Source organism: Dipteris shenzhenensis, chromosome 25 (genome assembly GCF_047967505.1).
Source record: "Dipteris shenzhenensis isolate YYH24624 ecotype China chromosome 25, Dip_SZ_1.0, whole genome shotgun sequence".
Taxonomy (NCBI): domain Eukaryota; kingdom Viridiplantae; phylum Streptophyta; class Polypodiopsida; order Gleicheniales; family Dipteridaceae; genus Dipteris; species Dipteris shenzhenensis.
In genome coordinates this window covers 48,267,821-48,293,694 of record NC_141620.1, presented here as the reverse complement: position 1 = coordinate 48,293,694, position 25,874 = coordinate 48,267,821, and the positions used below count along the sequence as shown (strand labels likewise).

General features: G+C 42.7%; 1 protein-coding gene across 3 annotated transcripts in view; it reads left to right on the top strand.

The window, feature by feature from the left end:
- NEDD1 (Transducin/WD40 repeat-like superfamily protein) overlaps window positions 1–25,874 on the top strand; it is a 63,786-nt gene that overhangs the window by 20,756 nt on the left and 17,156 nt on the right. For 2 of the 3 annotated variants that reach the window (XM_087396472.1, XM_087396471.1), the window contains exons 3-6: window positions 3,568–3,828; window positions 4,081–4,185; window positions 10,353–10,418; window positions 10,565–10,786. In XM_087396472.1, coding sequence (XP_087252598.1) covers window positions 3,568–3,828; window positions 4,081–4,185; window positions 10,353–10,418; window positions 10,565–10,786 — 654 coding nt within the window. The remainder of the gene's footprint in view (window positions 1–3,567; window positions 3,829–4,080; window positions 4,186–10,352; window positions 10,419–10,564; window positions 10,787–25,874) is intronic. The other variant, XM_087396473.1, reaches the window with a different exon arrangement.

The following is a 25,874-nucleotide window of genomic DNA, read 5'->3' as shown; positions in this document are numbered from 1 at the left end:
CTGTAGCTTTTGAGAGTAAAAAGCTAGACGACACCCAATATCGTTGGCCCACACTAGAAAAGGAACTCTATGTAGTTGTGTATGCTCTAAAGGTTTGGAGACACTACTTTTATGGTTCGAAGTTTCTTGTATTGACATATCATCAATCAATCAAATACGTTATCGAAAGGGTTCCATGAATAGTGTGGCGGATGCCTTAAGTCGAGTCAAGTTTGTAAATGCTATGTCATTTATGAAAATATCCTCAGACCTATTTCAATCCTTGTGCACAACTAATAGTCATTTCAGTTCTTATTGGTAGAAAGTCCAGGATGGGAGCTCCATGGTTGACCAGGACTCAAGGATTGTGCCACCTACGGTACAGGCGGTGGGAGGTCAGTGGATGATTAGGAACGGCTTGTTGTTCTGGAATGGAAAGACATGTGTGTTAGATGTTTCGGATCTTCAATCCAAGATTCTTTGGGAGTGGCATGATGCTCCTAGTGCTGGACATCGAGGTATACATCGGACTCTGTCTCTTGTGAAACATACCTTTTATTGGCTAAGATGCATGCATTTATTGAAAACTATGTGGTAGGTTGCCGGGTTTGTCAGGTTACTAAGGTAGAACGTCTTAGAAGTGCGGGTTTATTACAGCCGTTGCAAATCCCAGGTAATAAATGAGAAAGTATTTCCATGGATTTTATTATTGGGTTGCCTAGAACGCACAAGGGTCATGACTCCATTTGGGTCATAGTGGACCGTCTGACAAAAATGGCTAGATTCTTATCTACTAGAACAACCATCTCAGCTGTTCAGCTGGCTCACGAGTTTGTGGACCACTTGTTTAACTTGTATGGTTTGCTGTCTCACATAGTCAGACAGGGACTCGAAGTTTACAAGTAACTTCTGTATACTTGTTTTTGAGAAGTTGGAAACTACTCTAAGTATGAGTTCCTTAGATCATGCTCAATCTGATGGCAGTACAGAGAAGGTCAACCAATTGGTTGAAGATATGCTTTGGGCATATGTTTCTAAGAGACACTCTTCGTTGGAAGATTATCTCCCCATGATAGAAGCTTATAACAGTGCAAAGCATTCGAGTATTGGTTACAGTCCTTTTATGCTTATATACGGGGTTTAACCTAAGTCACCAGTTATGGTTGGGTTCAAGGGAATTCAAAATGATGCTGCAAAGACATTCTTGCAAGACATGCAAGAAATGTTGCAGTTTGCTAAGGAGTCTATTAGAAGTGCCCAAGATCGGGACAGATTTTATGCTAATAGACATTGTTCACCCAGAGAATTCTATGAAGGAACGATGATATATTTACGTATTCCCAAGGAATCCAATAGTGAAAGTACTCGTTAGGTTCCGAAATTATCTCCCAGATACTGTGGTCCGTTAAAGGTCGTTAAAAGAATTGGACTAGTTGCATATAAACTAGAATTGCCTCCTGATGTTAAAGTACATCCAGTGTTTCATGTCAACAGACTGAAAGAGTTATTGGGTGTGGATGATCAACTTGTTTCTCCTCAAGAAATAATAGAAGTTACAGATTTAACTGTTATTCCACACTAACCTAAGAGTATTCTTGAATTTCGTCAAAGGTAGATTCGTAATAGAACTATCACGGAATACAAGATCAAGTGGATGGATTGTGTTGAGGAGGATGCAACATGGGAGACATTACAGAACCTCCAGAGGACATTCTCGGGTTTTTTAGAGGGGAAGTATGTCATGTGCACGGATTGGTATCTGATGTGTACTGGGGTACACAAGACTAGCTCAGGTAGCTTGGGGAGGCTTAGGGCTCGGTAGGCTTGATTCTCGGGTTGAGTGGCAAGGGTACGAACCAGTTAGAGGTCTTCGCTATTTGTGGCGCATTAGGACCGAGTCTAGATAAGGGGCCCAAAGGTTCAGTTCTCAAGGAGCCAATGGGAGCAAGTCTAGTTCCCTAGTGATAGGTTTGATCCTGGATTGAGTTGTGGACGCGTGCTGTATCTTAGCGTAGCCCAAGGCCCAACAGCAGATCCCAGGCCTCTGGCACCACCTGGTGGTATGGGACACCAGGCTGGTTAGGATCTGGTTGGGAGTTCGTGCCAGTAGCTCAGCTCGTGGCTCGGGGGGGACATCTCTTGATTTGGGATCGCATCCTGTAGATGTCATGGTTGGGTGGTGAGTAGCCTTCTCAGATTCCTCATGTTTGGTGTGTTCTTGTGTTTGCTTGCAGGTCAGAGGTTTCAGGAGTGTTGGGGACGTGTCAAGATGCACCACAAGGAACGTCTTTGTTCTCAATGCCATGAGCGAGGCCTGATAAGCGGCATCGTCCCTATTTGCATCCCCCAACTAGTGCGGCCGTCATAAGCTCTCTTCCGTGAGGATCTGTCACAGACCGTAGAAGCAATCTCTACGCTCTCACAGGAGAGAAAGTTAGTAAGAGAGGTTCTCACATGTTATGGATAGGCAGCTTGGAGGATTTGCTTGATGACCATGTGGTTGCTAAGCTCGATCTCCCCATGCAGCAGTCAGCCAAGGCGTTTAGCTTCATGGTGCATTTTTGCATGCTTAGTAGCAAGCTAGCATTCGAGCAGTACTGCAGGACATCAAGTTCCGCATCAATGGAATGGTAGAGAAGCAAACCATCTTACGTGCCCAATTGCTTGTTGACCATAGAGCAATTGTCAGTTGGCAAGACCACACCATCACAATGCAGGATGTAGATAGATAGTCCTGGAGTTTCTGATGGTGCTCTAGCTGACTCAAAGAAAGATAATAGCCTATCTATCGATGGGTCAGCACCAACTCTATTGGAAGTTGCAGAAGTAGATGATGCTAACTTAGCTAGAGATGGGATGTGGTGGTATATGCTGAACATGTGGAGACCTTCAGTTAGGTGTCAGCCGCTCAATCCACTGTGTCCAGCCCTTAGGTATAGTAGGTTGGTTTTTGAGGTTACCTCACACAGCACCCCTAGTTTGGGCTGAGGATGTTTGTTCAAAGGGTCGACAAGTAAGATTGCATGCATTTTTTCAAGCTGGTAGTGCTGTATGTGATAACCAGCATGTGCTGTCTACTAAGATCTCTTTCTTGAATAGGACTAGACATGCAAAACTTCCTTGTATTTGTGCTTGGTTCTATGTGGTGCATTTGTCTAGCAAGTAACATTCATGTTTCAGTGTGTTTGTTAAAAGTAAGTATACTTAATAATTTACAAGGGGATCTTTGAATGACATTGCAAGGATGACTTGCGATTAGCTTTCCTTCAATTTACTTTCCAGTGCTAGCATTTGTCATCGCTAGGTGTGTCTTTGCATTTGGAGAAGTCGTACAAATGTAGGTTTGTTTAGTAATTAATGAGTCCTAAAGTGGACCATTGTTATATTTGACTGGACCTAGTTATGGATGCTGACTATGTGAAGAGGAATTGCAATATGACGTTTTTATTTTGTAATTGGATACTTGCAGAAGAGCCTTGTGCAAGGTTAAGCTCAAGAAAGCATTTTTAATTTTGCAAGTATACAAATGTTTTCTTTGTGTGTCTGATTAGTGGTGTTCTAATGGTAAGGATCCTGATTGTTCTTCAGGAGTCTATTTTGGCTATCAGTTTTAGTTCCAAAGGCTCGCGATATCTATGTTCAGGTGGTACTGGGAAAGTTGTTAGGATATGGGACATGCAGCGAAAACGATGCATCAAATGGTTGAAAGGGCACACAGACACAATCACAGGTGTTATGTACAATAGCAAAGATGAGCATTTAGCTTCTATCAGTGTCAAAGGAGACTTGATTCTACATAATCTGGCATCAGGTACACGGGCTGCTGAGCTGAAAGATCCTTATGGGCAGGTAAACAGTGATGTGCACTGAATTAATACATCAATTTTCCTTCATGGGTTTTTAACTCCCTTGGTGAAAGCAGTGGTAGATTCAGAGGTATTGATAGATTCTGAGGTTTCCTTTGTTTTTTTGTTGTTTAGTCAATGTGCATGATTTCTGATATCTTTCAGGAACTTGTATGCTTATGGCTTGTGTTAGTTTTGAGCAATAAGAGTCTCAAGACTTTCTATGCTTTTTACAAATTATTTCTCTTTTGAGCAGGTTCTGAGAGTATTGGAGTATTCTCGATTGAGCAGGCATATTTTGGTGACTGCAGGAGATGATGGCTCCATACATCTTTGGGACACCACTGGTCGTAATCCCAAGGTACAAGCTGTTTGCACATATGACTGATTATTTGCTGGAATTTGTTGTTTGATAAAATATAAACACTGAGTCTGTTTATATTTACAATTACGGAGTTGAGATATTTCAGCACTATGAGATGCTATCTTTGGTTTTCCTCATCTGCTGCTTGAAATGTTGGAACCATGTGTTGCCTTGGGGGACTCAGCATTGATTGTTTGCATTCGCTGTCAAGCATTGGTCGTTTCTGTTGCTAAATCAGGTTCCTGATGGAATTATAAGAAGGATTACAACGAGTATTTATGCATGCCTATTTACCAGCATTGGGCTGCACATAAAAAATAAGGAAGTAATTTAAAAGAGGAAACAAGCTGTACGATAAGATCATTGAGGCTAAGGGCAGAAAGTGTGAGATATAAATTGCAACCCATTCGGGTATTTTTCTGCAACAAGCAGCGCATGTAAAATATGCCAAGTTTGTTCTCAATGGGGTAGCTCCATCCAGGGTGGTCATGAGCAAGGCTAGCAACAGCATGTGCAATATTGTTTTTGCCAGTGTGAACATTAAAATTGGTGTGTATCCCATGATATCAAAATGATGCATTACACATGTGACAATCCGTTAGTGAGTGCAGCTGATGTCATGTTGTAAGTCGTCTTTAGCTTTAATTGTGGGGTAGGAGAATAGCCTTTGTGTGATGATGAACTAAATTACAAGTATAGAGCCTTTATGAAGGGCTCAGAACTGTAAGCTGCATTGTCGGAGAAATCATCATGCGCGGGTGCACAACAGTGGATGAATCTTAAACTCAAGCATAGTTACAAGCAGACATCTGAAGGCTCCAAATGTTTGGAGTTTCCAAACGTTTGATAAGTTTGCCAAACCCAAGTGAAGTTTTGAAACGTTTTATATCATAATTGCAAGAAAAAATATGCTCAGCTGCATATGTGACATACTGACATTATAGACAATAGCACACAACTTGCAAGCTATGAATTTCATTAGAGTTCAGACTTTTATATATATATACCTTTGTAAGACTAGAATAAGTCCAATCATACAAATTCAGACTTTTAAATCAAAAACCGGATCATTTGAGCATTCACTCTCGAAGAGCTGAATTACAAAGCTTGGAGCTTGGGCTCATAAATTGAACAAATTAGAAAGTCGAATATTAAGCCTTTTTTCTACAAAAATAGCTTACAACTTGCAAGCTGCTAAATAAGTGTGACGTCAAAGTCCCAAGTTCACATTGATCAATGATGATTGCCCAACATTGAGCATTGACTGTCAACTTCCAAGTTTAGACTAGTCACTACTTACTAGACAGCTGAGAAAAACCAAAACATCCACTAGCCTATTAGACTAACATCTAAACTTTAAAGAATCAAATCTAGGCTATTGCTTCCATTGGTTCTCTCCTTGGGCCTCTTCTTCTTCCTCGTCGTCGTCCTCTCCCTTATCCCACATTGACATTGATTGTGGTAATTGGGTTCTCAGCCTATGGCTCAGTCCGCAACTTCTCCAACGTAAGTGATCAACATCACGTTCCTTCTCAAGTATGGCAAGAGTGATGTGAAAGAAAGAGGTCTTTAATCTTCTAAGTTTATGAAGATCCAAAATAACAAAGAGGGATGGGAGATTGAAACTTGCCATCTTGAGGAAACCTCATTGTCTGATGTTTCATGCGAGATAGAGATTTGTATGCAGAAACACAAGTCTCTTCATTTGTGGGGTTTTAATTCGATTCTGCTTCTTTATTGAGTAAGTGATTATGTGGACCAATTGTGTTTCCGCAAAATATTGAAATCTGATATCAACACCCATGCCTTGCAAGGATTGGAGGATAAAGCCCCATTTCATTCTATCCTATGCTTTACTCCCTTTGTATATACATAGGTGCTGTGTCTTAATAGTGCCCTGCTTCCTAATTTCATCTTTTAGTGACTTTCATTTCGCTTGCCCTTCTACTGAGTCATCATCCACCAATTTTTGTAATCTCTCTTTCAAATCATGCCTTCTCTTTACCATCACTGCAACTCTCTTCCTAATAGCCTTTAGGAAGGTTTATGTTCTATTAATCGCTCTCATCCACTTGTCAGTTGGCGAGGTTGAATCCTCAAAGGCTTTATTCCATATTTTGGTGATTTTCTCTTGTATGTAAGGCAGCTTGGAAAAAAAAAGGATCAGCCTTAAACTGGGACTTTCTGACCTGGGCTGAGCCTTTGTCTAGGGTTAATCCTACGGATAGATGATCTGAGCAAGGTAGTGAAAAAAAAGACTTACTTTCACATTTAAGCGTTTCATTACACATAATTGTAGACACATAAAACGAGACTATCCTGGCTTTCCTATGATTGACACCCACTTGGTTATTATACCATGTAAATGAGGAGGCCTCTGAAACATCCACAAGTCGTGTGTGTGTTTTAAATCTCATCTGGGCATTGAGTTCACTCTTGCTGATAACTTTTCCCTTGTTATTCCACCTATTAGCTCGAAATTCTTATAGATTCCACTGACTGGGAGCAGGAATCCCACAGTAAACTCATCTCTCTCATTGAATTTGACCTTTAAGTCAGAAAATATCACAGCTCAACTATTTGTGTCTAAATTCTATCCCAACAATGTAAAACCCGAACAATACAACTGACTGAGTTTTTGTTTACACTTGAACCACCCCTTCAAAATTGCGAGTTTAAAATCATTTGTCACACCTTGTACATTCACACTGAAGAAGGACAAAAGTATTAGAATGCATCCCATAATTTAACCATATTTATTTGTTTCCTTCTTGAAATGACCAGGGCCCTATTCTAGGGAGATTTTAAAGCCACGAGATAGCTTCTTCCTACCCCTTCCTCGTGCCCATTAAGCTCCTGCAAAACCTTCCTCTCTTCAGGGTCTATCTTTCTTCCCACTTCAACAAAAGGTGCCTCCTTTTGTGTCTCCCCCAACTTATCCGCTTCCTTGAGTTGCTTTTCGAAGGTTTGTGAATTTGGGACAATTTCAGGATTGTCATTTTCTGATCCCGACTCTGTTTCATGTTTTTGAAGATGGGCTAGTGACACTTTACCAACTTCTCCCATTGGCATGACCTCCTTTCCTTTACCATGTGTTCATGTTTCTCCTCCTCCGTATTCTCTCTTTCCGATCGTGATGGCACTTTTGACTACCCACTACCTTTCTTGCTTGTCTCAGTTATTCTCTCTGCTAGGCTTCTCTAGCTTGATTCTAAGCTCCATTCCCTTTCTCGAGCACTCCCTGCTCGTTCATTGTGGGCAAGCCCTTAGGAAGTGACCACCAATATCACCCAAAAAGTATGAATTTAGAATATTTTTAGGGAATGTTTTTTGTAGCATCCTCCTTCCTTTTTCATCTTTGAATACAAGTGCACTTTGTGGATCCACTAGTGGATCTATGACGACACATGCTTGTGGATTTCTTCTAGGGTTTATAAATTCTTCTTGTTCTAATGCCAAACATTGCCTTCAAGCCATGGAAACAAAGCCAAAGGAAAGTCATGAAACTCCCCCCATATAGGGGCTTTGGAGGGAGATGGCATATCAAGACTAAGGCTCGGGTCCCACATCTGTAGTGATATTGGTTGATTTCTCATAGTCCAATTGCCAAAAGTGGAGGTTTACTACATTGAGCCCTTTCTTTACCTAAGTTGTTTGAACCCACCCCTTCAAGAAAGGAAGCAGGGGGATGGGGTTTGTATATGTACCGTGCTACCACATGCGTGCATAGCCACTTCACCATTTTCATTTAGAAGACCTCTATGAATGGGAAATCTACCTGATATATCCCTTCCATCTTCTTCAACATTAGTTGGACTTGCTCGATTGAGTTCACTCCCTCCTGAAGTTTTACTGCTCTCTATAGGAAGACCGGAGAACCACCCTTTTCTTGTGTTGAGGCCTTTACTTGCATTCATTTCGGGTTTGTTTTCCCTTGAAGAAGGGATGATTGCTCCCTTGGACAGCTCTAGTGTAGCTGGCTTTAGTTGGCATGTTAGGAAAGGGAGATCCCCTGATATGTGTGACGAGAGATTGAATCATGAGAGCCCAGGGCTGATCACTTTTCAACAATTGCAGCAACATTTTTCCCTTGTGAGCAAGGATGTGCACCTAGATATTAGTGATATTCAAACCTCCATGCATCGGAAGCAGTCTGAGACTTTTTGTGCCATGTTTGGAACGCCAAAAGATCTCCATAATGACAGACATAAAGGAATCAAGATTTGCCTTGGTGAACATGATCAAAGGCAAATAAAATTGAATGCATGCCACAAGTATGGACTGCACTATTTGGAGGCGAACATGTAAAGGCCAGGTTGCTTGGCCAAGTTGCCAGTTTCCAATATTCAAGCTTTTTTCGGAGCTTTATTAGAACCTAATCAATTTGCTGTCAACGAGTAAGTTCCCAGCCCAAAGGATAACCAAGGTGCCGAACTAACTGAGTGGGTGGGACGATCTTCCCTAGCCATAAGAGACTGTGCCAGTCTTTAAGATGCAAAGGGAGTAGCTTAGACTTTTGAAAGTTAACATGAAGGCCAGTTGCCAAACCATAAACTGAAAGGGCTTGCATCAAAGCAGAAAGATCAGGCGGAGTATTCCTTGGAGTAAAGAAAGAATCATCAGCATAGGCTTGAGCAACCATGCTGCGATTTTCATTTAGTTCCAAACCATGGAGAGAATCTGTAGCCACTAGATGATCAATGTATTGCAGCATAGGATGAGTAGCAATAGCATACAGTAAGGCACTAAGGGGACAGCCCTGACGAACTGAACTACGAAGAGTCCATTCTTCAGAGATGTCTCCAGAAAGAATACAAGCAGCATTGCTATCCGTGTAGAGCCAATAAATAACTTGCTGCATTTGTATTCCAAAGCCTAAGGCTTGCGATTGTTTGCAAGATGAACTCCCATTGAACTGTGTCAAAAGCTTTGGCAATGTCAATCTGTAAGAGCAAAACATCCTGGTGCGTGTACTTGACATATTCAATCCCAACATAAGCATTGGCAATATTGTCCATGATATGCCTACGAGGAACAAAGCCATATTGAGAAGGATGCAGCCCATCATGCAGATAGCCTTCGATACGGTCAACAAGCATTTTAGCTATGATCTTGTAAATGACTGGCATGAGCGTGATTGGTCTCCAATTTGTGATAAAATCAGAAATCTGCTTCTTAGGAAGGAGCTTTACGAGTCCCTTTTTCCATGATAGGGGTGTTTGCTGATTTTCCCAAGCTGAATTAGCCATTTGCAGCAGAGGGTATCTGAGGCTATCCCAGAAAGCAAGAAAGAATTCAATAGTGAGGCCATCCCATCCTGGAGATTTTCATCTACCACAGGATTTAATTGCATCTGACAATTCCCTTTCAGTGAAGGGAAGTTCCATCTCCAAAGCTTGAGCTTGAGAAAGAATTGGATGGACATGTTGTAAAAGAAGCTGACATGCTACACGCGCGCGCGCGCACACACACACAATGAATCAGCAGGCATTCACTTTTCATGCACAAGACATTTTGTTATTGTAGATGATGGTATTGCTAAGATTATTCTCAACCATTTGTGACACACGCTGCAGTCTTGCTTCCAATATCTCTGTTGATGCTCATGTCCTTTGCATGCTCGCTCATGCCCGTCGTGATGCTTCCATAAGTGTCTAGACTTCAAGTATCCTTATGTTTTCTTTAAAATATGGTGAAGATTGTCCTGGTCACACATGATCACTCCTTGCCCACTCTGTATATGAATAAGTACCATGTTACTTTCAGGATTGCGTTTGAAGGTGGGATTGGCCTACAAAATCAAGGCGTTATCTGTTGCGTGCTTCTTTCTTCTTTCTTTTTGTTCCTCTGTTTTCATCCTTCCCTTGTGGCTTTGTGCAGGCAAGTGTTGCAAGTTATGTATGTATGTGTGCATGTGCATTCTCTCGTCCGTCTTTGCGCCGGTCTGCATCTGTGCTTGCATGTTTAGCTGTACATTGGTTTTTGAGTGATGGTCTATCATTTATGATGTGCTTACGGTACCACTTGACTAATTTATAGAATCTTGATGTTGCAATGGCACATAGGGTTGAATGATCCCTTGTTTGTTTATTACTTTAGTCTTATATATATCTTGGCTCTTTATATCCTTGTTATCAGGAAGCATGACATTCTTTATGCTTCAGGTTTCATGGATAAAGCAGCACTCAGCACCTACCACAGGCGTGGCCTTCTCCCCATGTAATGATAAGGTCATTTCCTTGTACAGGGTTGACTTGATAACATCCAGTTGGCTTATGTGTGTGAAATGGAAAACTGCTATAGAGGAGTGTCTTTTGGTCTCTTTTGAAGTTTGTATCAGAGAGTTTCACTCTCAAAATGTTTCCCTGAATTGCAGATGATCATCAGTGTTGGCTTGGATAAGAAATTGTACACATTTGATCCAGGAATGAAGAAGCCTGTGCATTGCATTCCATGTGAGGCACCGTTTTCATCGTTGTCTTTCAAAGATGATGGTTTGATATTAGCTGCTGGAACAAACAGTGGACGCGTAGTCTTCTATGATGTCCGTGGAAAGCCACAACCCTTCACTATACTCCGTGCCTATGGTATATCTGAGGTAAGCAAAAGGGACCTATTAGTTGATAATATGGATGCTCATTTATTTAGAGAATATTGATTGTTACGACTCAACAAATCTTACTGTTTTCTGAGAGTTAAATGATAAATGGAATTATTTACTGTGAACTCATAACTCTGGATAAATTGTACCATTTGTTCTTATGCTATTTCTGAGTGTGGTTGTCGATACTTTTGTCTTGTCCAAATTCCCAAATGTAAGAGGAACCAATGTCTTCTGCTCGAGCGTTGTAGACTCTCTGTCCAGAATGTTCTTCCCTGTGAATCAGCCTATGTGGGCAGCACCTTGCTGAGCTAGGTCTGCAGCCTTCCAACTCTCTTGGTCCTCCAAAAATAGGCTCCAAGTGTGCTGGTATGTGCTGCTCCTGCTGCTCCTGCTTTGCTGCTTCAGAAGATGAATTATGAGGGCCTGGAGGCCCTCCTTTTATAGGCCCCAGGCCTGCCAAAAGTGACTGACCAGTCAGCATCATTCTGGCTGACCAGCCTACCCTATAAATGCCCCTTGGGGCTCTCTTGTCTAGGGCCTTTGGCCCACACTTCAAGGCGGGGGCCCCGTCCCTAGGTCAACCCTATGACTGGCCTGGTCGGCTGGCTCCAACCAGCCCAACCAGCGGTGGAGTTTGGGTCACCCCCATTACACCTAGATGCTGCATTTCAGGTCATCACGTATCTGTACCGAGTCAGGAGTATGGGGATTATACCTCTGGGCGTAGCAGGATACTATGACTAGCACTGTCCTCTTCTATGGCACTTGTAGCAGGGGGAGACCAGAGGTGCTGGTATGCACGCACAAAGAGATGGTTTGAGGGACTAGGGCTCCACATGGACAGACTACCTCCATTCCAATACAACATGGATGCTCCGTTCTCTCCCCTCCTATCACACAAGGTCAACCAGGTTATCCGTGAGGATCTACTATAGCTACATACATTCCGGACTTGGTTGGGCCCAAGTGATCTTCCAGTGGGCTTCTACAGAGATCACTTCTTACATATCATTGTAGAGGGTTTCATTGATCCACCAGGATACACGCAGATCCACCTACCCCGCTCGCTGAGGATCTCTCTTGGGCAGTTTCGGGTCTCTTCACACAGACTTCGTATCGAGAGTGGCAGAGCAGAGCGCTTACCTAGGAAAGAGCGCATATGCACACTGTGTGACATGCAGGAGGTCAAGACAGAGGAGCATTTCATCTTTAGGTGTCCTGTTTACTATGAGATCTGAGGGCGTTTCTAGTGCCTCTTTAGAGATAGTTATGGGGTTTTGGCCGGTTTCCTCTCCTACACAGACCAGCGGTGCTTGGCTGGTTTCATTAATGAGGTGCTTAGACACCGCGAGAGGATACTCTAAGCACGGAGACAGGAGCATACTTCTTCCTCGATTGATACCTCTCAGAGCTCTATCACGGGCTTCTTTCAGCCATATCACATTGACTCCCACGAGATGAGACCTCGACATGACCGTGACCCAGAGCCTGTGACCCGACAGCTCAGACAGAGGGTTGACACACATATCATACTTGGGGACATCCCCTCCTTGTTTAGGGTCGGAGCTGGACCGACGGGTGTCATAGTGGCCTTGGTTAGATGCAGAGCTACGACCAGGAGACGTACTAGGACTGCACCCTTGAGGGGCCGACAACGCTCTATTACTGACCTCATGCCTCCATTGCCTCATCCATCTAGATGTCCTATTGATGATGATGATGGTGATGATTATGATGATGTTGATGATGATGCTGAGATTGATATATAGTCGACTATCGACATGACTATGTTGTACTTAGGACTTAGTACTGCCATTTTGCATTTTTTGCATTCTGCATTGGTGTGGATGCTCGTTTAGTAGCTCCACTTCCACAACTCCAGTCTCATAGACCCATCAGTCTTCCGAAGACTTTAATAAACTTTCTTTCTTTCTTTCTCCTCATATGGGGGCTTACAGCAGATGGGGAGGTGACCTTTCCAACAAAAGACACAGCTCTTGTTGTTCGAAAACACAGCTGTACTTGTACTCATGGCATCTCGATTTCTCTCAAAAGAAGCCTCAAATGGCTTCACAAATTGCCATGTTGGTTGCTTTTTTCTCCATCCATCATAGGATACATTGGCATGTGCACTTGGTTTTGATACAACCAACGTAACTAGCCCCGAAAATGGAACGCACTAATACAGTTGCTCCTTGCAATCACAGGCGATGGCACTCAAATATTCCTCCCAGCCAACCTTCGGGACAGCCAGCTTCATACAATTCACGCGTTAATTCACATGCAAGCTATACACAAAGCCCACAACTCCCTAGATGGTTCTACATGCCATATGTCAAATTCCTAGGGCCATCATTAGGTATACCATTTACCCCTCTCATGGAGTATCATTGAATTACATTTGCCCCTTGGCAATTTCACATTTCGGTACACCTAGGCCCCTAACCTTAGAACCACCTAGTTAGTGCCAATTCGTCCTCTCCAAGGACCTTGACATTAATTCCTTTAACCATATACTTGAAGGGCTTTAAATATATGATAGTTGGTCTTCTAAAGGAAAATGTCGAGCGACCCTTCCGAGGTTATGCTATCTCAGCTTGAGCATAACATTCCTTTCCTCTTTAGGCATTAGCGTCCTCGATGATAAAATCTGGGAATGCTCTCCACATCTGGTATACACATTCCTAGGTGGCCTCAGATAGAGGTAGACCATGCCATGCAACCAACACCATGGGTATCCTCCTATTGCGTACTTGCATTGTTCCTCGGTTAAGGATTCTTGGTGGTTTGCATCTGGCATTATCCTCTATCTCCTGAAACAAAACACCACCTTTGATTAGTGAGTCACCTGAGTGCAAAAGAGTCTTTAAACGAGAAACAGAAACCTTGTGGTAATTCCAACTTAGGCCACCTTCCCTATTCTTTTAAGAATTAACCACGGTGCACAATATCGGGGTGATAACTTAGCACACTCTCTTGTAGTCAAAGACTTAGAGTGAAGGAAATCTGTGAAAAAACTTTTCTAGTTAAATTTCCTAACGAATCTATTTTTATTTCATCCGCGTATGCATTCTTTCTATCCATAGCTTGGCGGATGTTAGCTCTCGCAAATGCTAGCATCTCTCGCATCTGAACCGCATAGTTCGCGGCACTAGGCACTTTTTGAGGTATTCCAACCGTAGTTGGATTTGCTGGTCTATAACCATAGTTCAGCTCGAACGGACTCATTCTTGTAGAGGAGTGTTTTCTATCATTGTAGGAAAATTCTAACAGTGGTAACCACTTGTCCCACTTATGTTGTCTTAATGAAACATATGTTCTAAGCATATCCTCCAAAGTCTGGTCAACTATTTCCGTCTGACCATCTGTTTCCGGATGATCCCCACTACTCATTTCTAACTCAGTCTTTAGTGCCTCAAACACTGCAGTCTAAAAATGACTGGTAAATTTAACATCCTTGTTTGACACTATGAATTTGGGTAATCCATGCAGACGAAATGTATGTTTAATTTACAAATCTGCGACTCGTGGGGCACTAACAGACTCCCTGGTCGGAATGAAGTGAGCCATCTTAGTAAGACGATTAACCACCTTAATGATAGAATCATATCCACCTTGTGTTGTAGGCAGACCAACTATAAAGTCCATGGAAATTCTCTCCTGCCTACCTAGTGGTATTTCCAAGGGCTGTAAAAGTTTGGGTGGTTTCACCTTACTCACTTGACACGAAAAATGTGTCACATATTCATGAATATGTTTTTTAATTTTTGGCTAAAAGAAATCTTGTTTCACAAGATCATATGTCTTCTCGACCCCTGGATGTCGTGCACACGGCTATCATGGCGACACTATTGAACGACTCTCTGCATGAGATCATCCTCTCAGCCAGCCTTCGGGACAGCCAGCTTCATACAATTCACACGTTAATGCACCTGCAAGCTGTACACAAAGCCCACAACTCCCTACATGGTTGTACATGCCACATGTCACATTCCTAGGGCCATGCTTAGGTATACCATTCACCCCTCTCTTGGAGTATCATTGAATTACATTTGCCCCTTGGCAATTTCACATTTCGGTACACTAACCTTAGAACCACCTAGTCAGTGCCAATTTGCCCTCACCAAGGACATTGACATTAATTCCTTTAACAATATACTTGAAGTGCTTTAAATAAAATACGACAGTTGATCCTCCAAAGGAAAATGTCCATCAACCCTTTCGAGGTCATGTTATCTCAGCTTGAGCATAACGGGTTTCTCGTGACTTGTTAGCTTTTGGCCTCATGTATTCCAGATTGAGTTAGGAGGCACTTTGTGCAGAACCAGCTATAGGACAAGGTGGAGACCCACCACAAGTTTTGGAATCTCGGGAATCCCATACAATGGTGAGCTTGTCAATCATAGTTCACAGCCTCAGTAGTCGCCCTGCTCTGCCGCTCTCGATGCGAAGTCTGTGTAGTGGGGTAGGTGAATCTGTGTGTATCCTGGTGGATCAATAAAACCCTCCGCTGTGATATGTAAGAAGTGATCTCTGTAGAAGCTAAGCTTCACTGGGAGTTCACTCGATTCCTACCAGGTCCGAAAAGTGTGTAGCTGTAGTAGATCCTCACGGATAACCTGGTTGACCTTGTGTGATAAGAGGGGAGAGAATGGAGCATCCATGCTATATTGGAAGGGAGGTAGACAACCATGTGGAGCCCCAGTCGCTCAAACCATCTCTTTGTACGTGCATACCAGCACCTCTGATCTCCTCCTGCTGCAAGTGCCATAGAAGAGGATAGAGCTATCCATGGTAGCCTGCTACGCCCTGAGGTATAATCCCCATATTTTCTAACTCGGTACAGATATGTGATGACCTGAAATGCAGTATCTAGCTGTAAAGGGGGTGACCCAAACTTAGTTTGAATGATCTGGTGAGGAACGGATGACTTACCACGAATCATCCGTGATAGCATGAGAACCTATAGCCGCTCCACACGGGCCCACTTTGTATCCGACAAGTCTGGCCCCCAACAAGGACTGCTGTACATCCCCGCTGGGCGAGCCAAGGAGTCAAAAAGCAACCCCTTGGTGCGCGGATCCTGAAAGTGTGAGCGGAAGCACTGCCTCTCTAGGCTGGCCAATGAGGCATACCCTCTACTCAAGCGTGCCTGCATCGCGGGTCTCATAGTGAAGCTCGGTCCGGAGAAGATAACCCCAAGATAAGTGTATGATGAAACTATCTCAACAGGAGACCCCGCAAATGTGAACTGCTTCTGACACATGATGGCTCGAGATGTATTGAAGATCATGACCTTGGTTTTACCCAGGTTGACCTTCAAATCATGAGACTCACAAAAGGATTGTAGTGCGTCTAGGTGTCTCTGAAGCCCCTCTGCTGAGGAAGACAAGAGAGCCACATCATCTGCATAGAGCAAAATCTAGATCAGCGTGTCCGCAAGAGAGCAACCTACACCCCCCTGTGTCTGCATCAATGTCTCAAGCTCGTCAATGTAGAGGCCAAGCAAGGTAGGCGACAAAGGACACCCTTGTTTGACCCCGATGGTACTCATGATCTCGTCTGTCCACCCGGATCCTACTCGAACTCTGCCAGAAACTCTCTCGTAAAGTGCCATGACAGCCCAAATGATCTCTTGGTCATAACTCAAGTCCTGTAGGCGCCGTATGAGGCGGGCTCTCGGGATCGCGTCAAATGCCTTGCGAAATCCACAAAGCAACAATAAACCCTCTGCTTCCGTGACCTTGCCTCCTCGATGATACATCTGAGCGTGAGAACGTGGTCCATGGTTCCATGATCACACCGGAATCTGGCCTGTCCTACTGCTTTAAGTCCTCGACACTCTGCAAGTTTGCTAACCTCGGAGTCAAGTACTGATGCATAAATCTTAGACATGACATGTCCAATCATATTGGTCCTGTAGTTCTCCGGGCTCATGGGATCCCCTGCCTTGTGGATGGGTGAGATAGTGTTAATGGTCCAAGTGTGTGGAAATCCCAAACAAACCACTTCATTAAAAAGCTTTGCTAAGATCGGGGCTAGGAGGTTAATCCCATATGCAATAAACTCAGTGCATAGTCCTTCATGATCCTTCGCTCGGCCATTATGAAATTTCATTATAGCATCCTTTAGCCCTCCTCTAGTGAAGAGGGTGCAGGATGTGGGACGAGGCATGTGTGAGAGGCTAGGGACTGGCTGATTTGGGATGTCATAAAGTGTGCGTGCATAATCAAACCAGATCTGGGTGTCAGTGAGTGGCGGAGGGGACAATCCTTCTAGAAATCTCCGCTAGAAGTCCTTAGAGTTGTTACTAAACAAAATGTTCAGTAGCTCCTCCTCGTTTCGACGAACGAAGTCTAGTTTCTTCCTCCGTACCAGTCTATGGTATTCACGTAGCGTATTTGATGCGCTCGGAAGACTGTTTTTGGTTTCGAATCTAAGTTGACGGCGTAAGGCCTTACACACATCATCATACCAACTATTACATGGTACAGTTCCAGGGGGTGGTGGGCGGGTGGAGCGGGTGGTGTGGGGAAAAGCGTGAATGGCAGCCTCGTGTAGTGAGTGGGTGACAAGGGTAGCACGATCCTCTAAAAGGGGTATGAAGTCAATATAAGCAAGAAGTATGTACAGACGGCCAGAGTAAGAAGGTGAGTGATCCCGATCAAAGCGTATATCGTGGTAGGTGAAGTAAGCACTGAGTGGGATGGAAGGTGCTGTGCGAAGGGAGGTGGAGATGCGAAAGAAAAGGTATGTATGATCAGCCCCTGGGGGAGAGGTGCTATAGTGAAGTCAGTAATGCGAGATGTGAAGATAGGGGATCCCATGATGTAATCAACATTGGAGCCCCCCCCATGTAGAAAGCATGTGAAACCACCTGAAGCGGGCCATCTGTCAAGACCATTGTAGATAATGAGATCATGTATTTTGCCTAGGTCTAATAGGGCATGCCCATAGGATGAGAGTGGACCTTGCCTGTCAGCCGAAACCCGTAGCAGACCTGTCTCCTCAAGGTCAACATCTGCCAGTAGAGTGGAATCATCTCTGAAATCAAGAAGTGGTACCTGACGGGCCCTTGTCATCGCGTTGAAGTCCCCCACTAGAAGGACTTCTCCGCAGCTAGAAAAGTCAATGATGGACTGATAAAGGGCAGCAAATGGGGATGTCTCATCATCACCTCGGATATCTCTGGCAAAGTGGGAGGTCTCTGAGGGGAAGTAGCAAACTGCGACAAACAGATCTTGGCTGTCCATGTGTCGTATCCGGATCCAAAGAAATCTGGAATGTGTATCTCTTTGCTCTACTGAAATGATCCCCCGAAGTGTGGATCTAAAAAGGATTGCAACTCCACCTGAACCTCGAACTCCTCCTGTACCCCTCGTCTCATCTCTGTAGGCAGACTCCCATGTATATCTGCTGACTATTGGGAGAGGGCGCTCTGGACTTTGATGTGTCTTTGTATAGAAGACTATGTCATGGCCTGTATAGGATTCCGAGAAGTTCCTTGATTTTGACCATAAGGTACCATTAGAGTTTGAAATGGTGCAGGACAGGGTCTTGGATATCTGAGTCTCATAGGCCCCGCTTCCCTATGTAGGGGAGGGGGCAGGTGTTCTACGGGGGCCTGTAAGAAGTCGTCCCTCTCGTACCACTGCCCACTTCCCCTCCTTTCGGATTTTGGAAGATTTTGTTTCTTGGCTTGCTTGTTTATTTTTGCTTAGTCACCTTCTTCCTTTCTTCTTTATTTCTTGTTTTCTTTCTCTTTTGTTTATTTGACGTATTTTAGTAAGCACTGGGTTTGCCCAAGAGACTCCATGGGTCTTTAGAAACCCAGTATAGCTGCTTATGCTTGGGCACTGATGACGACATAAGTGCTGCTTTGCTTGCTAAGTATGTCTTCCTTCTGTTTTTCATAAAATTTTTTATTTACCTCTTTTTTCTTCTCATTCATTTTCTCTTTTATTTTCTGTGTAGATTTTTGGTCTTTAGAACAACAAAAAATCTAAATTTGTATGATTGGACTTATTCTAGTCTTACAAAGGTATATTTGAATAGTTCAGTGATGTCACGAGCGGCACTTCTCTTGCAAGAAACAAAATATGCCATTTTGGACAATTGATAAACAAGAATCATAATTTGAGTGCTACCCCTAGAGGATCGTGATAAAATGCTTTCCCATCTTTCAGTTGAGTTGGTACAGCAAGTGGTTGAAGAAGTCCTGCTAGAAGTTTGCTTGCGACAAAATCAGCAAGAAGCAACAATCTTGATGACATCGCGTTTCATATGAGGCCAGTAGTCGTCTAGATCACGCCAAAGAACGAGGAATTTTGTGATGAGTCGATGTCCAGTCTCTTGCTACTGTTCCGAAAATTCAAATCAAACATGCTTACAAATTCAAGATTTACAAAAACCATAGAAACCAAGAACAAGGAAACAAGTGGGAAAGAGAAGAGAAAGAGAGAGCGACACTGCATGGGGTTCAATCTGCCCCCCCTAGATGGTGGCTCTTGCTTCCCATCTAGAGTATTTATAATTGTAATTCCAAAAAGCAAAGAGCCAATAATAGTACATCAAAAAGCATCCCTTGTCCATATTTAGAGGGATTGCTCAACATAGCTCCACGAGCTAAAAATATCACAAGGCTTAATATGCCCTCATCCAAAATTTATAAAATAAATTAGCCCACGGCTTAAAATTCATAACTTTATAATATGGCCCATGGCCTTTGACAACCATTAGAAACTTCGAACAATCCAAATCACCTTCACCATCTCCATTCCTCGTTATCCAACTCATCATCTGTACTCAAGCAGCCAAGTGTGTTAGTTGTTACAATCAATTGATGAATCATCACACCAGCTAATCCCAACATAATTGTACGCTTGATATACAAACATCAAAATACACACCTTGCGAGCAATTGCAATAACACCAGTAACACTAGCGACATTAGTATTAACATGGAATCACCCACAATACTAACCATTTAGCCTAGCAAAACATAGGTAGTTAGGTGTTCCCAACTAAACCCCACAAAGCATCCACTAAGACCCCTGTCGCATCCAGTGCGCTCCTATGAAATACTTTGCCATAGTCACACTTGACTAAAATAAAATAATTTCCATAGTAAGAAATATTGGAATTACAATTCCGTAACATGCTGGCGATGCTCTAGAATGTGCTTAGGGATAAGGACAACATAACCATCTTGAATTTCTGGAACATGACCACTTGGAGTATATGTCTTTAACCAAGAAGGAATATAGGATGGATTTTACCCTAGGATGGTGGTAATTTCAATTTATAACTTAAGGTAAGATTTCTTGATGATCCAGATGGTCCATAGTATCTTGGCCGCAACTTCAGGAACACAGACTTGACCGTCTTATAGTGATGTGGAGCTACTAACAATAGCACCATGTCACCAATTTGAAATTCAAGATGACGTCTGCATTTATTGACGGACCATTGATACTGCTCTTTCACTTTACACATACGATCCCTGACTTGGAGTAGAATGTCTTGAATTTCTTAAACAAGTTGATTAGCTAGGGCTACTCGATGTTGAAAAATGAAATTTCTTGGTACAATTAGAGTGTGCCCATAAGCTGCTTGGAATGGAGTCATACAGATGGCACTATGGAAAGCGTTATTGTAGGCAAAGTCGAGGAGCGACAGATACTCTTCCCAAGATAACAATCATGATTGAATATATTGTCGGAGCATTTATTTCAAGATTGGATTAACTCTTTCAGTCTTTCCATCTGATCTTGGATGATAGGTTGAATTGAACAATAAAGTTGTACCCAAAGATTTGAAAAGAGAAACCCAAAAATGACTGGTAAACTTCGAATCTTTGTTGGAGACGATGTTCTTGGGCAATCCATGGTGCCAGAAGATATGTTGTATGAATAGTTTGGTGATGTTTGGAGCCTGGGCACTTCGCTTACAAGCAACAAAATGTGCCATTTTGGACAATTGATCAACAATTACCATCATTTGAGTGTTTCCTCTAGAGAATTGTAGTAGTGTGTAATAAAATCCATGGGAATGCTTTCCCATCTTTCAGTTGTACAGGAAGTGGTTGAAGAATTCTTGTTGGAAGTCGTTTGCTTGCTTTCATTTCTTGACAAGATAAGAAAGAAGTAACCATCTTGATGACGTTGCTTTTCATTTGAGGCTAGGAGTCGTCAAAGAACAAGAAATTCCATGATGAGTTGATGCCGAGTCTCTCGTTGGCGATGCTCCATAATATGCTCAGGGACAAAGAGAACATAGTCATCTTCTATAGTCACCTGGAAGAGGAACAGCTTCATCACCTGGAGTATATGTCTTTAACCAAGAAGAAATGTAGGATTTTACCTCAGGATGGTGGTAATTCCAATTTATAACTTAAAGGTGAATGTTTCTTGATGATTTGGAATGATCCATAGTATCTTGGCCACGACTTCGGGAATACAGACTTGACCGTCTTGTAGCGATGTGGAGCTACAAACAACAACACCATGTCACCAATTTGAAATTCAAAATGACTTCTGCGTTTGTTGGCGGATTGTTGATATCGCTCTTGCGCTTTATGCATATGGTTGCTAACTTGGAGTAGAATGCCGTGCATTTCTTAAACAAGTTGATCAGCTAGGGTCACTCGGTGTTGAAGTACGAAATTTGTTGATACAATTGGAGTGTGTCCATAAGCTGCATGGAATGTAGTCATACTAATGGCACTATGGAAAGAGTTATTGTAGGCAAACTCGAGGACTGGTAGTTACTCTTCCCAAGATGACAATCGTGACTGAATATATTGTCAGAGCATTTCTTCGAAGACTTGATTAAATCTTTCAGTCTGTTTGTCAAGTAGTTTTGTCATTTATCTCTGGATTTCCTTGTGTTGTGTGAAAGAAACCTGATAAAGAGGTTTCAATGGTTGAGGACCTCCTGGAAGGAGGTTGCTTATATGATCCACTGGTCGTTGAGGTGGTAATTGCTTTGGCAATTCATGTGGAAAGATGTGCAGATAAGGCTGGAAAAATGGTTGGCTAAGGTACTCAAGATGATCCTTTTTGGGGTGTCTCCTCCACCACAATAACCAACAGAAATGTAGTTCTTAACTTGTAAAGCCGAGGTAACTGGTATTGAAGGAGCATCCTTGGAACCAGTTATCTCAATAAGTTTTCCATGTTGCACAAACTAAATTGTATGGATGATCGATGGGTCATAGTCATAGAGCCACTGTTGTCCGAGGATGACATCGTACTAGAAGAGGGGTGTTATGTCAAAATTTAACTTGTCCGTATATTGATGGATGTGGAAGGATAGGTTTTTGACCCTGGGACTAGCGAGGAAGTCATGAAAACAGAAGGATGGTGATCGATGTTCCACGAATGGATCCTTGGATGCAAAGTACTTGAGTGGTTAGGGAAGGTTCGAGATTGCTGGCAAGGCTTTTATGAATGGTGTTCGCCACTCGGGCAGCTTTGCCTATCTTGTCTTGTGCTAGAGTAGCATCTTTAGACTGGGAAGTGCTAGGTTCCATTTTTGAATTTTGTTTGGCTCTCTTTGGACAATCGAACATCTATGGTTGCAAAAGCAGATGGTGCAAAGTCCTTTTGCACTAGAGCCATTATTCTTGCCTGTGGCTGCACCTTTATGTTGCTAATGGCGCTTGTTGCTGTACGAAGACGTAGATCCACGATCCTTGGAGTAGTGCTTCGTTGGGAACCAGGATAGGATTTTTGGGATTTGTTGGGATCTTGAGGCTGTCGAGAACCTTGATTACCCGATTGTTTCTAGAACTTCGAGTTATTCTGAGGGTGAGATCCTTTGGCTGATGCAGAGTTCTGTGACTTATTAGAATCTTGCTTCCTTGTATTCTGGAAATTTGTTATACGCTTTGCATATGTAATAGCATTAGTAGTGATGGTAATGTTTTCTTTTAGGGACATCAATGCATAATGAGGAATTGAGGCCTGAGATGAAGGCATGGAGCCGATCATCAGCATTCAAGCCATCTATCTCTAGCACAAATGTAGTGAACTGGAAGATCTAGGCAGATAGGGAGCCAATTTGCTCCTACTGTCCAAGTTTTGATCGTGCTTGAAAGTCTATATGCAATATCCTTTAGGAGGGAGGCAACTAGTGCAATCTTCTTGCTTTCAGTGAGGTCGGCAGTGTCAAATACATGACCAGCATAGGCTTTCGGTAATTTAATGTCAAGTTTTTTTGTTCTTAAAGCTTGATGTAAACGATAGAGGGCACGAAGTTCAACGTTTTATTTTGGTGGAATCGGGTCCACATAGTTGTCGGATGGCATTGTATCATCCTCTGGGTGTGAGCTACTCTGAGGATCCTGAAGTTGCTGGACTTTCTAGACCAAGTTGGAAATGCTGTCCTTAGTTGAGAATTTGGAGTTGAAGTAGTGTTTGACCATGTCGAGTTGCTTTAGGAGAGTTTTTTGGATTCAGTTCGCTAACCATTGGAGAGACTGCACGCAAGCGGTTCGACATGCTTGAGGTTCCGGTGAGGAGAGCACGACAATAGTATGCTCTAGTTTGTACCATATCTTGAGGAAGGTGCGAGCTGCTACCTAAAATTGCTCATGGTGGATGGGGCAGGGGAGGGAGGATGGAACCACCTGTGGAAATCTGGCAGAGGGAGTCATGAAGGAGGTAACACAGATAATGCAAAGGTAGGTGTTACTGCTCTCGAAAGAATAGGGGTTGGCTATAGAGTCCACGGATCTGGACGGCTTTAAATCCAGCAAAGAAGAACTCTCATAAAGGTACAATTAAGCTGATGTTTGTCTCAGAGCTATTGTCTGAAGAGGGGGATATCTTGGAGAGGGAGATAATTCAGATAGGATAGGAGATACTATCCTAGGGAAGGGAAATCTAGCTCAGGGGGATATCTGGCAGCTGAAGATGGTGGAGAGTACCCTGGAGATGCTGAAGCTGAGGGGTTAAAATCTCGCTAGAGGTGGACAACAAACTCGTGGGGAAGATCGGGTACAGGGGATCGACGTCTCTCGTGACCAAAATGTTACGTCAGCCATACTCACGAAAGCATATGGCTTGGTAATGGCAAGGCGGAAAACCAAGAGGCCTTGGCAGTGCAACGATGGACACAAGAAATCATGTCTAGGAATAAGAAGGCCTAGTGTTATAGAGAAATGCGAAGTAGAGTTAAAGGATTAAGGTCTATACAAGGACACTTGGCATCCAACCTGGTCCACATGGCATGCATTGGACTTGAAGCCCGGGTACGTCAATAAACTCAAAGACAAGAAGGTGTAGAAGTGCTCACTGGTATAAGAAGCAGATAAAATTTTCAGTGCATATCACGTACAACCCTCTGCTTGCATTGGGAATGGTAAAAAAAAGATGAATCCTAAACCACCAATGATCTTTTAAAACCACCTTACAGGCTATAGTTAATCCTGAGTCAATTAATTTGTACAACAATTATGCTCGTTGTAGTTAATTCTAAAACCACTGTGTTGGCTGTCGCCTATCGAATAGATTATAGACTTATTGTGGTCAAATTGTGCTTAAAAAGTGCCCAAAAGTGTCCAAAAGTTCTCAAAAAGTGCTCAAATGTGTTATAAATGTGTGTAAGAGTGCTCGTTGGTGTAAGAAGAAGATAACAATTTTAGTGTATATCATGTACAACCCTCTGTTTAGATTGGGAATGGTTTAAACCACTTATCTTCTAAAACCACCGTGGTCGTTACAGTTAATAATCTTGAATCACTTAACTTGTACGACAATTGTGCTAGTTGTAGTTAATCCTAAAATCAACGTGCTAGTTGTAGTTTTGCTTCTCCAATAAATCATAGACTTATTGTCAAATAGTGCTAGAATAGTGCTAAATACTCGTCAAACAATGCTAAAAAAGTGCACAAAAGTGCTCAAACAATACCCAAAGTGCTAAAAAGTGGTCAAGAAGATCTTAAAAATACAAGAACTTTGGCAAAGTGGTTTCATTAAAGATAAACATGTACATCTCAAAAAGTGCTGTAAAATTCGCGAGCTGATGTGTTTTCCCCTTCATCAATGGGTGTTTTCTTCCTTTCTTCAGGGGGCTATATCATCCCTTTGTCAAACCGGGGCTTCTTCTTCCGTTCATTAGGAGGATGTATCTTTCGTTCATTAAAGGGAGCCTTTCTTTTTGTGGCCAATGCATGTTCCGCCTCTTCTTTCTCTAGATAGATATCGATAGTAGGTAGGCATAATTGGTGTCTCCATGTTTGAAGCATTGACATACAACAATCTTTGCATACAGAGGTTGCATGCACAAACACCTCAACGCAAAACACATGCACAAGGTGGCCACACTTAGGCCATCAGATTTGGCATTCATGTATAATGTGCCCATGACAGATTGTGTGCATATGGCCCTGCCACATTGGAAGAGGATATTCCTTTGATTTAATTATTGTGGCTGTCAATATCACAGTCTCAGCTTCTACATAAGCAAGTTGTTTCTTGATTCCTTGGTGTCTAATCCTAAGAGTGCAGATGTTCTCCTTCAGCTCCTCCACTTGGTTGTTACTAATCGCAATAGCTCTATCTAATTCTACTAGCTATAGTCAAGCCTATGGAAATTATTTAGCAGCTTCATCATAAGTCTCTCTCAAGACTGCCAGAGTACTTTGTGTATTAAAAAGAACGAAGGACTTGCTTTTAAAAAATTTTCAAGAGCCTTGACATGCTCTTGCAGAGCGGTATTGTAATTTAACTGTAGGGCATTTTGCTTATTTTCACAATATTGAGCCTTCTCTTTTCGATAGTGTACATTCTCATTCTCAATGTGAGATCCATTTGACTAACCTTTGCCCGATCTGCATCCTTTCTACTTCCTCCCCTAGCTGTATCCTTCTTGGCTTGAAAGATCTCTTGCAGCCTTGCATCACTGCCATAGTGTGTGCATTGCCCCTTCTTAGCTGAGCTATAAGATTGTCTTTCTCACTGTTCAATGCATTCTATGTTGTAAAGCCGTTGGTAAAGAAATTCATTTTCTGCTTTCTGAGCTTCAAGTTGTCCGTTCAACATTCCTCTGTTTGGTTTTCATCCATTCTAGTGTCTTC